Source organism: Ambystoma mexicanum, chromosome 13, assembly GCF_040938575.1.
Source record: "Ambystoma mexicanum isolate Mex_15411 chromosome 13, UKY_AmexF1_1, whole genome shotgun sequence".
Lineage (NCBI taxonomy): Eukaryota > Metazoa > Chordata > Amphibia > Caudata > Ambystomatidae > Ambystoma > Ambystoma mexicanum.
The window spans coordinates 542,956,171-542,970,930 of NC_090938.1; the positions used below are offsets into that span (position 1 = coordinate 542,956,171).

General features: G+C 48.2%; 1 protein-coding gene across 2 annotated transcripts in view; it reads left to right on the forward strand.

Annotated features, from left to right (window-relative positions):
- Positions 1–14,760, forward strand: part of FAM171A2 (family with sequence similarity 171 member A2) — a 355,167-nt gene that overhangs the window by 302,487 nt on the left and 37,920 nt on the right. For both annotated transcript variants that reach the window (XM_069634282.1, XM_069634283.1), the window contains exon 6: positions 2,532–2,648. In XM_069634282.1, the coding sequence (XP_069490383.1) occupies positions 2,532–2,648 (117 nt within the window). The remainder of the gene's footprint in view (positions 1–2,531; positions 2,649–14,760) is intronic.

Genomic DNA, 14,760 nt, shown 5'->3' on the forward strand with positions numbered 1-14,760 from the left:
CCTAAGTTATGGGACTTCTGCAGCCCTGGGACTAGAGGAGTGGGGTGTGCGGAGGGGAGGGGGGGTTGCTGCCGTAGGCATGTGCCATGGTCCCTCCGCTGTGTGACCACTGAAGCAGGACTGGGGCCGCAGGGGGTGCTACAGTAGATAAGTGCAAGGGTGCCTAAGTTATGGGACTTATGCAGCCCTGGGACTAGAGGAGTGGGGTGTGCGGAGGGGAGGGGGGGGTTGCTGCCGTAGGCATGTGCCATGGTCCCTCCGCTGTGTGACCACTGAAGCAGGACTGGGGCCGCAGGGGGTGCTACAGTAGATAAGTGCAAGGGTGCCTAAATGATGTGACCTTTGCAGAGCCCTGGAATTACTGGGGTGCTGCTGTAAGCAAGGTACAGGGTCCCTGACAACGTGACCTGTCGGGAGACCTGGGCCTGCAGAGAGTGCTGCAGTAGGCAAGTGGCAGGCTTATGTGGCCTCTGCAGTCCTGGGACTAGGGGAGGGGTGTTGCTGTAGGCAAGGGACAGGGACCCTGACAACGTGACCTGTCGGGAGACCTGGGCCTGCAGAGAGTGCTGCAGTAGGCAAGTGCCAGGCTTATGTGGCCTCTGCAGTCCTGGGACTAGGGGAGGGGTGTTGCTGTAGGCAAGGGACAGGGTCCCTGTGCAGCAGACCGGGGTCCCTAGATTATGTGACCTCTGCAGCTCTGGGAGTAAAGGGGGGAGGGGTGCAATGTCGGCAAGAAGAGACGGGGTCCCTGAACAGCGTGACCTGTGCATGAGATCTGGGCCTTCCGAGGGTGCTGCCGTAGGCAAGTGCCGAGGTCCCTTAGCTGTGTGGCCTCTGCAGAGCCCTGGGCTACGGGGTGTGCTGCTGCTGCTAGCAAGGGAGAGCGTCCCTGGATAGTGTGGTTTGTGCAGGTGAGCGTGGCTTGTAGAGGGCGCTGCGATGGTCAAGGTCCCTTAGCTGTGTGACCACTGCATAAAGTGTAGTTGAATGACAGAGCTGTGTGAGGAGCCATAGCCCGTGGCTGTCTGTAGGGGGCGCTGCAAGCAAGGGCAGTGTGGGTAGCATTGGCATAGTTCTGAAGCAGCCGTCTTGTCTGGGATCGCTCGGGCGCAGCAGGTAAATTCAGCAGAAGAGGGTGTTCTAGGCCATGGCTGAGACATTGCTTGTAAGATGGGGGTGGCGCATGGGGGAGGGGTTCTCCCACATCCAGTCTTAGGACAATACACGTTTAATTACAAATGACTGCGAGTGTAGAGCACCCATATCAATAATGCTCACTGTGTTCATCAATTATGGTATTTTTCTCCTTTCTGTGTTCATTTTCGTCAATGCTGCGAAGTTACGGTAATCCCCCCCTCCCCTCCTCCTGCCGCTCTCCCTGGCGGCGACGATGATCTTCCAGAGGAACTGTAGCATAGGACCTGCTGTCTGCACACAGACCACTGCTGCATTTGCTTTGGCCACTAGGCTAGCTTGCCTTGGATGCAGTGGTTCTCGTTGCTGGCCCTCGTCGCCTTCTACGCATTATTTGGCAGGCCTGCATTCTTTATGAGTGTGGCTTTGGTCCCAAGTTCCCAGGATGCATTGGGGAGGAGGAGGAGCGTGCGGGCCCAGAGAGCATGGGATTTGGCTAATGGGACCTTCTCTGGCGCCGTCCTCTCGCATCATGCTCCTCTCGCGGGATTTGACTGTGCGGGAAACCAGGCCTTTGAAGGGCAGGTGGGGCTCCTCGTGGAGAAGCGGGAGCTGCGGCCCTGCCTCCCCTCGCCCCCGTGCCCGAGATCGTAAAACGTAGAGGGGGATATTCCAGGCAGTAATAAGCTTTAAAAGCTGTGGACGGCGGCGGCAGTAATGGCTGCTCTGCAGTGGTGCATGTACAGGATTAATCTGTCCCCGTGGGCCCTCCTCCAGCAGCTCAATACTCCAGCGCCCCCTGAGACTAAACAGGTTCAGGGTTAACCCTTCCTCGCCCGTCCGCTGCATGGAGGTCTGCTCTCGCGTCCCGGGAATCTGTTTGCACTTGCTGATATTGGATGTCTCTCCCTCTTTCTCACTTTCTTCTTTTTTTCTCACTTTGTCCCATGCCTATGCTTTCTCTTTTCTCCTCTTTCTACTCCTTTTGTTGCTCTCTCCCTTTTCTCTCTCCTCTTTCTTTCATTCTTTCACCCTCTCATCTTTCTGTCTTCATTCCTTCCAAGCTTTTTTTCCCTCCTTCAACTTGCACTTCACCCCTCTATTCTTTTTCAACCTTTTTTCCCTCCCGCACTGCATTCCTCCTGCATCTTGCTCTGTTTCATCGCTTCTACTCCCTTTCCGGCACCTTCCCCACCTTATTCGTTCGTCACCTTTCTTCCCTCATCCCCACCCATTCCTGAATCACTGCTGCCCCACTTCTTCCATGCCCTCTTGCCTCCTTTCCTTTTATGATTCCCTGCTTTCTGCGCCCGCCCTCCTGTTTCCCCATCTGGTTCCTGGCTTGCTTTCCCTCCTACCTTTCTTTCCTCCTTCTCTTCCTCCCCTCCATGCTCTAGGTGTGTGGATCCGCAATGGGACCGGCCTCATTAGGAGAGAAGGGCGACAGCTGTACTGGACTCTGGTCTCGCCGCAGCTGGGATACTGGGCTGCAGCAGTGCCATCGCCAACAACAGGTGAGATGCGGCAGGGCACGTTCTGGCTGAAGTCTGAGCAGGGGAGGTGTGGCAGAGCACGAGAGGCTACCTTCCCCGACACGGAACTAGTGAGCTGGTGCATGAACGTGTCGGGCAGGAGGAATTACCCCACCCTCTCACCACAGCTGGAAGGAGGTCTTGCAAACAAGGGAGATGTGGCATGGCAAGTAGCGTAAAGCCACAGACAAGAGAAGTGTGGAGCAGAGCCGTTGCTGTGGGGGGCTGAGGGGGCTATAGCCCCGGGTCTTTTGGTTGTAGCCCGAGTAAAAACTCAGGTGCTACAACCAAAAGTCTAGCTAGCTCTGAATCCCAACAGTCCTGACATTGGCCTAGCCCCAGATCTTTTCCAGACCTAGCAACACCCCTGGTGTGGAGTGAAGCCGCCTAACAGCTAAGGTGCAGCAAGACAGAATGTGGTTTGATGTGGCATGCATGTGAAGTGAGTCCTCAGCAGTAGGGATGCGGCTGAGTAAATGGAAAGAAGCTGCCCAACTGGTGAGGTGTCTTGTGTGGCAGAGCACAAGAGCGATTCTCTGTGGCAGTGGTCAAGTCCTAACAAAAAGTGCCGGGACTCATTAACAAATTGATCTGAATGGACGTATCTGGCATTTCAAGACTTTCACCAACTGCCTGACAAAATGGGTGGTATACAGTTTTAAATGTCCGTGCGGACAGATATATACTGGTAAAACAAAAAGTTCAATCAAACAACGCATATGTGAACATCGATCAGCCGTAAGAAATGAAACTGCAGATAAACCTTTGGTGGCCCATTTTAAAGAAGACAAACACACACATAATGATATTTACTGGTTTGTCCTTCAAATAATGAGAGCCCACCCTCGGGGTGGTGACAGAGATCTAGCCCTTAAAAAGCTAGAACAAAAACGGATCTATGACGTGGATATTGTAAAGACGGGACTCAACTCTTTTCATCATCAAGAATGGGAAACAAACACATGCTGAAGTTTCTTGTATAAGGGACATGCCAGGGGCACCTCCCCCCAGAAGCTCAATGTCTCCAGAGCTCTGGTCCTCTCAAGGCTTGACTACTGTAACAACCTCTTCCTCAATCTGCCTCTCTCTTCGCTCCATGCTCTTCAACTAATCCAGAATAGGGCTGCAAGATGTATCCCTGGCCTCAAGCCCTGGGACAGTATCTCTCCAGCTCTAAAATTTCCACACTGGCTCCCGGTTACTGCAAGGACAAAATTCAAGACCCTTTGCATCATCCACAAGGCTGTCTGGGGCCTGGGACCATTCTACCTGCAACCCTCTCTCACTAAATACTCTCCTTGCAGATCCCTTTAATAGTATTGCCCCAAGTCTCTGCTGATCAAACGCTTCTCCAAGCAGAGAGTGGTTGGCAGTTCTCTCCTCAGCTTGCTCCCTCCTATGGAAGAGCCTCCCTTTCACCGTCTGGAACTGGACCACCTCAGGTTCTACAAACAACTCAAGACCTTTCTCTTCTCCTCCTTCCCTCTCCCCCTCCCTTGCTAACCATTGCCTCTGTTGCTGAGAGTGGCGGCCTGGTCCCTCAAGAGTCAAATAGGGTCCTGGCCTTCTGACCAATTGTCCCCAGAACACCCCTACACTGCCCTCTGGGACCACACCCACCTGCCACGTGGGTGCATCCGATATGCACTTACCTTTGGCCAGTAGACCTACCTCGCCTGGGATGTTTCCGCCCATGCACTTACCTGTTGCTTCCCCAATGGGCACATCTGGCACTTCCTCCCCTAGGGGACCCGGATAGCACTTACCCCCACCCTATCCCCCCTTTCTTTTCTTTCTCTGCACTTGCACGCTCCTAATGTCACAAGGCCTAGTAGGACTGCTTTCCTTTCTATTTACTCGTTGACACTTTCATTGTTTATTTCCTCCCTTGTTCCCTTCCATTATGCCTTGTGGCGCTTTGAAACACTGTCTTGCAGTATAAGCGCCTTATAAATATCCAATAAAATAAATAAATAAATACAAATAATGGGCAAGGTGAGTGTCCATAAACAGGAATGGACAAAAACGTAACCCCTCGGATTGGATAGGCATGAACAATGGGAATGTTAGAATTTTATATTCGACTGCAGAAAAGCAACATTTTTTCAAAGTTCACAAAACAAACGCATTACATAAGAGATGCTCCAGATAATAACTTGGGAGCACATTTTAGCTGTCAAGAAACCAGTAACAACCTATTCAGTAAACAGTTAATTTCAAGAATGACCACAGCAGAGACCCTGGTGGAATCAAATCGGTAGGGATAGCCCCCGCGCAATTACGTATTGGAAGTGGAAATAGAGAAGAGGCAATCACGTATAGGAAGTGGAAATAAGAAGGGGCAATCACGTATAGGAAGTGGAAATAGAGAAGGGGCAATCAACTATAGGAAGTGGAAATAGAGAAGGGGAAATTACGTATAAAGAGTGGAAACAGAGAAGGGGAAATTACGTATAAAGAGTGGAAACAGAGAAGGGGCCCTTAGAAAGTGTGAAACAAGTCTAATATTGAAGTATCACTCTGCGTTCCCAGAGGGCTAAATACTTACGAAGGGTAACATTTATTCTCACAGTAAAATGAATCCTTATTTTACTTTCCCTCACCTTCTTGTACCCTCTAAGAGACATATTTGTGATGTGTGCCTTCTTTCCAGCCTCTATGGCAACCTCTTGAGATGTAGTTTAAAGAAATTGACATTTCATGAAAACGATTCTACATCTCCTTCTAACAGGAAGTTGTGTATGAGAATATGATGAATTACATTATAAAAAAAGAAATTAAATTGTTGTGATGAAATGATTGAAATTTGATCAGATGCTGACCAAAACAGATCTAAATATAGTATATTTTGGTTCTATTTCTATTGAGGGCAAAACAAAGTGCATGATGGTCATAGTGGTTTCAGTAGTCGGAGAAGGATTCTACATGTATTTAAATGCAGAAGGAAATGGAATTCCTGGTACATTGTCACTTTGTGCCCATGGTTGAACCAAGGTAGTCAGAAAACCTTTGGGCTCCAGCATTAATGTTATGATGTTTAAATCAATGGTTTAGCAAAGGAAAATATGTGGCAATGCTCCTCCAACTTACCTGCAATATTGGGCAGTCGCATAACCCACTGCATACACTGCAGAAGAGGGCTGCAGTTATGGTGTGCCATTGCTCGCAAAATGCCTAAATGTACATATTTCTTAGCATGCCCCTGGTTTTGCAGTTCCATGTGATTTTTTTCAAATATTAAAGGCTGTGTTTCAAAAAGATAGTTTCTTTGGGTTGATTTGGTGAGGGCTTCCATCTTCGTAAATATCACTTTACAGTGGGTTCAGTCCTCTGACCCCCACTCCCATGCTAACCCCACCGCCCTCAACCTTTTAATCAGTTCTTTTCACCTCCCAAATCCTCCTTTCTTCAAACAAACACAAACACACGCACTTATTCACCCACCCATCCCCTCCCTGCCACGCAAATAACACTGCCCACAGACACACTCTTTGGTTCATCTGTCATAGGTAAGAGACCATCAATAAATCAGTGTGGCAAGGGAGGGGAGTCTAAGATGTGCATCCCGGATGAGCCCCCATGTCTACCCCTCCGGTCCAATTCAAGAAGACACCTTTGGCAAACTCAAGTGTCGGAGTGGAAGCAGAGCCTGCAAGGGTACGCTTAGGCTGTGTTACAGCATATGTGAACTATTGTGGATTCTGACATATGATTTCATAATGTACATTTCTCAAGTCTTACTTCTAACCCACATCAGTGTGTGATATCATTATATCTGTGTACATGGCTGGTAGATCCTGGCCCTTTCCTTTCCCAAAGCTCAGATACTGGAGTTGATATAGGTCTGAAATAGCAGGACCAGAAAGGAAATGAACAACACTGTAAGAGCAATGGAAGAGCATGCAGCATGGCACAACAGTGCCCTTTTTTGCATTGTGCAATTGGGATTAGGCACGTAACGTGTCAAAACGTCCATTCTACAAACAAGGAAGCAAAAGGTACTTGGGGATGAGTAGTAAGTGGGGAGAAGTGGGTTGGGGAGGTTGGCAAATGGCCCTGGGAGTGGAGGGGGATAGGGAGAGTGGGTAGGGGGAAGGATGGTGGTTCAAGGGATCTAACCCGGATAATGGGAGAGGGGAACTAGGAGTGTGGGAGCGGAAGGACATTGATTTCACGGGTGTCCCCCAGAGAGTGAGGAGGGTTGAGGGGAGGTAGGAAGGGTGACAGCCAGTGTGAGAGATCCATTTCGGAACTCTTGTTGCACAGAAAACAGGTCACCTCAGGACATACAGTCAGCCACCACAGCTCATTATCACAGTTCCCTATCTATTGCTGAGCTGATGAGAAGCGGAGAAGGTGTGCAAAACATGGTACCTTACATGCTGTGCTTGGAATTAGCCGCCATAAGCATGGGGGCAGTGAAGCAAGATCCATCAACGTCCTTCTCCCCCGCCTGCTGCCCCTCCTTCCCAGCCTCCAAACATTCCCCTCCATCATAAGTAGATACACACATGTGCGCGGCAGGGGTACAACAGTTACACTTAGAAAGACTGCTCTAAATCTTCACTCCACATTGCGTTTGCATATTAAAAAATAATGAGGCAAAGCCAAGTGTTCGGTAGAGAGTATTAAGTTAATTTTCAGCATCATTAGTCCTTTTACTGAAGGCTTTATTTATCAAAGTGACCAGTTTTCAAAGACTGACTTTGGACATGAGTGGTAAAATTGAAAGAATCGCCCAGATCAAGGTCAAAGCTATTACCAGAAATGTTGTAATATAGTCTTAAAAAACTTAATTTGAATAGTGTCAGAAAAAAACTGTGAGATCAGTGGGGCCCCTGGAAGAAGTATTGGTGCTGTTTAATCAGAAGGAAAAGAAAACCAAACGCAGAGTGACGGTCAGCATCCTGGCTAGACTTTCTGGGGATAAGAACGCAAGAAAATAACCCACTGGAAGAAGGCTTGTGTTTTGATCTCAATTGGATAACTAGGACATAGAGAGACAGGGGTTAGTCCCAGAATAGCACTACCTGTATGTCAGCAAGTCTGCGGAAGAATTACCTTTTTGTTGAATAGTCATATATGGATTTCGCCTCAATGCCCCATGCTTATGACAACTAATTCCAAGCACAGTGTATAAGGTACCATGTTTTGCAGATCTTCTCTGCTTCTCATCAGCTCAGGCGTAGATAAGTGACTGTGATAATGAGCTGTGGTGGCCGACTGTATGTCCTGAGGTGATCTGTTCTTTGTGCAACAGGCATTCCAAAATGGACCCCTCACAATAGCTGTCACCCTTCCTACCTCCCCGCATCCCTTCTCACTCTCTGGGGGATACCCCCAAAATCCCCGTCCCCCCCCTTGAACCCTAGTTCCCCTCTCCCATTATCCAGTGTACAACCTTGGAACCCCCATTACTCCCCTTACCCACTCGCCCTACCCCCTCCACTGCCAAGGCCATTTGCCCACCTCCCCAACCCACATCTCCCCATTTACTACTCCCCAATTACCTTTTGCTTTCTTGTTTGTGCAATGGGTGTTTTGACACGTTACATGCGTAATGTCAATTGCACAATACAAAAAGGGCACTGTTGTGCCATGCTGCATGCTCTTCCATTGCTCTTACAGTGTTGTTCATTTCCTTTCTAGTCCTGCTATTTCAGACCTACATCAGCTCCTGGATCTGAGTTTTTGGAAAGGAAAGGGCCAGGACCTACCACCCATGCACACAGAAATAATGATATCACACACTAATGTGGGTTAGAAGTAAGACTTGAGAAATGTACATTATGAAATCATATGTCAGAATCCACAATAGTTCACATATGCTATAACACAGCCTAAGTGTACCTTTGCAGGCTCTGCTTTCCAGTCTGACACTTGAGCTTTTCAAAGGTGCCTTCATGAAGTGAACAGGAGAGGTAGACATGGGGGCTCAACCGGGATGTATAGCTGAGACTCCCCTGCCTTCCCACATTGATTTTGTAACGGTCTCTTAAGTGTGACAGATGAACCAAAGAGGTGCAGTTTCCTTATGACGACAGACGTGCACCACCCCACCTTTTGCTCCCTGATAAAAATATCTTCCTTGAACCGCCTGCCCGCCCTCTATTGGGGCCTATATAGCTTCATGTGGGTTCCTGCCTATGAGTATTATCTCTCTGGAACCTTCCTAACAAAAAGCCATGGATGGGAGCGCCTCGCAAGTCCAAACAGCACAATTTGGGTACTCATTGTTTGAAAGCTCAAGCTATGGAGTTACTCGATTTCAGAAATGGCTACTAAGTGCGTTATCCAGTGATGAAGTTGCCTGGGAAAAGGTTGCCAGGGGGCAGCATTTCCCCAAATGTGCACTCCCAAGATAATTAAGTACTGGCCCCAAATATTCTAGCAATGGAGTTAAAATAGTAAATAATACCGTCCTAGAATATATTGGGGGAAGACATTTAGGGGTTCAGGGAAAGAAATCACCTATCTGGTGGCTTTTTCCCAGTGGACATTTTCACTATACATTTCCCCGAGTGCTGCATAGAGACTCAGTGAGTACTGATTCTGAACAGCAACGAATCCAACCTCGGTCCCTCAGGCACTTCTCCGCGCAAGATTGTGCAGAGAAGCACCATTTAAAAAAAATGTATTTATTGATTTTATAAACACAAGCATAAGGAAGAAACCAGTACTGAGGTGTCCAACAGCACAGTAATAGGACAAGGATATATTGCACAAGAAGGTTATACACATATCTCTACAAACTAGGATCTATAAATTGTCACAGTCCACAAGAGATGTCGTAATAGAAACCTATGTCAAGTATTGCATATACGGGCCCCAAATATCTGGGGGGGCGAGCATGTAATGGCATAGTAGGTACAAATGCAACATCCAGATCGTGGCAGTATGCTATGTCTTCCATCCAATCTTCAATCTGAGGCAGTGGCCCCCTCCGCAGAGTAGAAAATATATAGAACCTTTCCGTAGGGGCAATAGCAGTGAATGGGGTGCAGGGGGGAAACACGGCCCGAGGAAATGTCTGCCCATCTCCCTAAAGCCTGTCACGAGCACACAGAAGACCTATGATAGGAGGTTAAATACAGTACCAGCCATTGCACTTCTTCCCAAGTCCAATTAGGGAATCAGCAGGTTGAAAAAATTACAGCATTTTTTAAAAACATTCCTCAAGGAAGCTAACTCCTATTCTTTAAAAAAACAAATACATGTAAACGAAGCAAATGGCCTTCATATGATTCGAAGACGAATAAAAGAAAGAAATACATGATTTTGTAGCAAATAACTGTTTTTGGTGAAAGCTAGATGTCGAATCCATACTCTTAAATCCGACATCTTGCAATGCAATGAGTGTACTTTGTGCACAGGAAACGGAAATGAAGTTGTGTTCTCACCTGGGCCAGGCCGTACAGTTGCCATGTTTTGCATCACCCCCTGGTTGTTTTGCTTGACCGCTTCTGCTATGCAGAAAGAGTATGCAATTAAGGTTACAGGGAATATGCGTTTCCATCTTCATACCCCCAGGGTACGCCGTTCGAAAAGCTCTCCCTGCTAGCTAGCAGTGTTGGGCCCCGTCAAGAAATATGCACGATAGCTCCAACGTTAAGAGATTTGAGTTTGGGTGTTGAGGACAGGGTGTTCAGACATCAGACAGATGTATGGATGCTAGGACGAGATGTGTTCGTTGTCTGGTCTGAGAGGCTATACAGCTTCACGGAAGGTTCCGGTGCCAACAGGGGTTGCCGTGCCCAGAGGTGGTCGGTGCATTACCTGTCTAAATACATTTAAAGGTTTAGGAGAAGGTTCAGGTGTGAGGGGGAGGTTCAGGTGTGAGGAGGAGGTTCAGGTGTGAGGAGGAGGTTCAGGTGTGAAGATGAGGCTCGGGTTCTAAGAAGGGGTTCAAGTGTTTGGAGAGGGTGCTTTAGTTGTCTGGAGGAGTATAAACCTTCAGACGGATGCTCAGTTGTTAGCGGAAGGTTCTGGTGCTAGAAGGATACTCCGGTCCTAAGAGGAGGAATGTAAAGCTTCAGGAAGAGCTGCAGATGCAGGGAGAGGTGCAGGCACTATAAGGAGGTCCAGATGCTTAAGGGTAGGCGGAGAGGCTTCAGCAGAGATTCAGATGCCGAGGAGGCGATTTAGATGCTTGGAGGAGGCACTGGGGCTTGTAGGAGGTTTGGAGGTGGAGGGGCTAGGGGGAGGTGCGGGTGCGAGGAGGAGATCCAGGGAGTAGGATGAGGTAAATTATTTGCTTCAGGGAATTATAAAGCCTTAGGAGGTTCAGGTGCTGGGGGGAGGTTCAGAGGCTTAGATGGGTGCTCAGGTGCTATTCAGAGTTGTGGCTACGAGGAGGAGGGACCGATGCGAGCAGGAGGTCCAGGATGGATGTCCAGTACTGTTATGCACCTACTGACGACTATGTTTATGTAATGCTCAATAAACAGATTATAGAAAAAAAGAAGAATCCGGTGTCGCAAGGAGATTCACGCATTGAGAAATGGTTTAGGAGTTAGTAAGAGGTTCAAGCTTTGGGACGGGAGGGATAGGCATTGATAGAACGGGAGGGATAGGCCTTGAGAGGTGGTGCAGGTGAGTGAGGAGGTTACATCAGGTGGAGGGATTCTTTTAGTAACTGTATTTTGGTCTATGTAGGACGTTTTATTGGTATTCATATGCATACAAAACCTTAGCGCTCACTCACAAATGTCTTTCCAACACAGCGCCCAAATACTTGACTTGCAAATTCACTAGAAACCTATCCAATAGACCTACTAGATCGACACAATCACACTGCCTCAACGTTCCCGGATGTAAACTAGTAAAAGCTGGAGGCAGTAGCTCCCCTGTCTTGCCAGCTAAATCCTGGAACTCCCTGCCGGCAGCCTTAAGAGCTGAACCATCCTACGATTGTTTTAGGAGAAATGTCAAATCTTGGCTCCTATCTCAGGAGGCACCTTAAATGTCCACTCCCTTCTAGTAACCTGTATATATTCTGCAAGCATTTGTATTTATCTTGTATTTTCTTTCTTCAGCTGTATTGTACCTTATCTGCCTGTCGTGTAACTAAATGTAGCCTATGCAATGCGCCCAGATACCTCAGGGTTAGGTGCGCTGTACAAATAATAAATACATGAATAAATATGAGACTTAAGCATCAGGTGCTTTGCTGTAATGCACACGATTTAGGCATTCAGCTGAGAATTGGGGATTGTGCGAAGTTTATGGTCTCGGAAGAAGATTTTGGTCTTGGTAGGCGACTTCAACATTGGCAGGAACATTGACAAAAGGTTTAACCTTTGATATGATGCTTAAACAGGTAGAATAGGAGTTTTCTGTGGAATTCGAACGTTTTGGTGAAGATAGAAGGTTTCAATGGATGTGGGATGTTCCAATGAGGAGCCTGGACGCATATGGCATTCTGTGAAAGCTATGACGTCAGTAAAAGGCTTTACTATTGACAGATTGTGTATTTCATTCTGAAGTTTGTGCAGCGGGAGAAGGTTTCTTGTTATTGGGAGGAGGCTTTTGTATAAGGTTTCACTGCTCGTAGGAGGTCTGGGTGTCTAGTTTTAATTTTGGTAGGTGATTTTGTGCCAGAAATAGATTCTGGGGAACATTGTTTTATTGGCATAAGCTTTTGGCATCAAGTAGAGGCTGTGAAATAGGTGTAATATTATTATAGTTGGAAGCATATATAGACAACAGGTTTAGATGTGTTTAAAAGGTTTTGATGTAGGATGGAGTATGCAGGTAGGAGTCTGTGCTTCAGGCGGGGGTCTGTGTCTTTTAGGCATCTGTAACTTGGGTAGGGGTCTCTGACGTGACTTAGGTCGGGGCCTGTGATTTAGGTAGGTCCCTTTGATGTAGTCAATAATATTTAATACATTTGACTGTCTTTTGTCGGAAGTAGGTGGACCTGCTGTACATGGGGGATTTTGAGGTAGAAAGTGTTTTTTTGTGTAGGTACAGTCTTTAATGTAGGTGGCAGTCTTTGATTTAAGTCGCAGCCTTTGATGTCAATAGGAGATTTTAATGAAGGCAGCAGTATTTGATATAGGTAGCAGTCTTTTGTGTAGAAACAAGAATTTGCTGCAGACACACAGGTTTGCTGTTTTATTAGGTCTTGTGGTGTAGGGGAGCAAGGTTTGGCATAGATAGGAGGTTGTAGTGTACGTAACAAAGGTTTGCTGTGTATTATATCTTTTGGTGGTTTTAGTCAGGGTCGTACTGGGCCAGAAAATTGTCTCGGGCATCAATGAAAAAGTGGCCCACAGTTGCAAATGGCTATTCATTCCTTTTGCGACACTGTTTGAATAGTAACCAAGGGGGAGTTCTTTTGATACAGTGTGATGCAAATTGTGCATTTCTAAGAACATTTATTCAGCAACACTGGTCAAAGCGACTAGCCGCAAAGTGAATTAGCTCATCAAAGTGGCCCAAATTGGCCAAAAAAGTGGCCCACGTTGACCCACAAAACTGGCCCACACCAGCATTTTGTGTTTTTGGTTCGGCCATGGGCCTATTGCCCTATTGGCCAGTCTGAGCCTGGTTTTGGTATACTGGCATTGTCAATGTACCCTTATCAGCTTGAGTCGTGGGAAATGTTGCACATGCGTGTGTCTAGTTCATTGCCTTTCAGTGCTCGAGTGGAGTTGGGGAAACAATCCCGTAGCCGCGGCAGACTTGACCACTCCACCCAATCCCAAGCAACGTGGTCTCCATGTCCTCAAAGAGCTTCCTCCAGACAAAGCAGTCTGCGTGTCTGTGTGGAAGTTCCCTGAGGGTGTAGCAGGCTCCTGTCTGTGTGGGAAGTTCCCCGGAGGGAGGTGCAGTCTCTGTGTCTATTGGAAGCTCCCCCAGGTTAGAGCAGTCTTGATGTCTGTGTAGAAGAGCCCCTTGGGCCCTCAACACTCTGTGATCAGAATATGGCGGGAGTTAGCGGCCCTGTGAGACCTTGAGTGGCAGCGAGGACATTATAAGCCGCCAACACACTGGGGAGGCAGAGATGCTGGCAAAGAGACCTGAAAATAAGATAAGATATACAGGAGACCATAACACGGGGACATGGAGATAACGATACACTGAGAGGAAGGGTTAATGGCAGCAAAGAAAGACACATCGAGAACTGCACACACAGTAGAAAGGAGAAGAGGAGTTCAGAGACATTGAGGGAGTGCTGGTCCACTTAACCCTCTTATGCCGTTCAATATGTCACTATGCTCTCGCCTGTCCTTCTGATTTCACTATGCTCTCCCAAGTCTCCCTCTGGCGTCATTTTGCCCTCTCGCTCTGATGTCACTATTTGAGCCCATGCGCACCCGTGTCCCCACCTGATGTCACTGTGCTCGTCGATGCCCCTCTTTGAGGACATTGCGCTCTCCCACGGTGCTCTCCCATGTCTCAGCCTGATGTCACTGGGGCCGCTCGTGACCCCTGACCACAAAAGTGATGGGTGGAAGGTTTCGAATTAATCTAAACCACTGGCAATTGCTCTGGGCCAACCTTCCACACCACCGTTTTTTAGCCCGTCTGCGCCATTGCAAAAGGGGACCAGCCATGTGCAAATCAGTCAGCAGCTGCCGCCACCGAAGTTAGCAGCCCAGCCCGAACTGCTAGGCCAGGTCCCCTCTGCACAGTACACCAAGCAACCCCAGACATGTTTCGGCCTTGTTGGACCTCCTCAGTGAGGTGCAGCCTGGTTCCCTGTGGCGCAGCGAGCAAGAGACCCACGTCTGGGCATACCCTCTCTCACAAGGAGAAACAAACTGACCACAAAAGTGATGGGTGGAAGGTTTCGAATTAATCTAAACCACTGGCAATTGCTCTGGGCCAACCTTCCACACCACCGTTTTTTAGCCCGTCTGCGCCATTGCAAAAGGGGACCAGCCATGTGCAAATCAATCAGCAGCTGCCGCCACCGAAGGTAGCAGCCCAGCCCGAACTGCTAGGCCAGGTCCCCTCTGCACAGAAAACCAAGCAACCCCAGACATGTTTCGGCCTTGTTGGACCTCCTCAGTGAGGTGCAGCCTGGTTCCCTGTGGCGCAGCGAGCAAGGGACCCACGTCTGGGCATACCCTCTCTCACAAGGAGA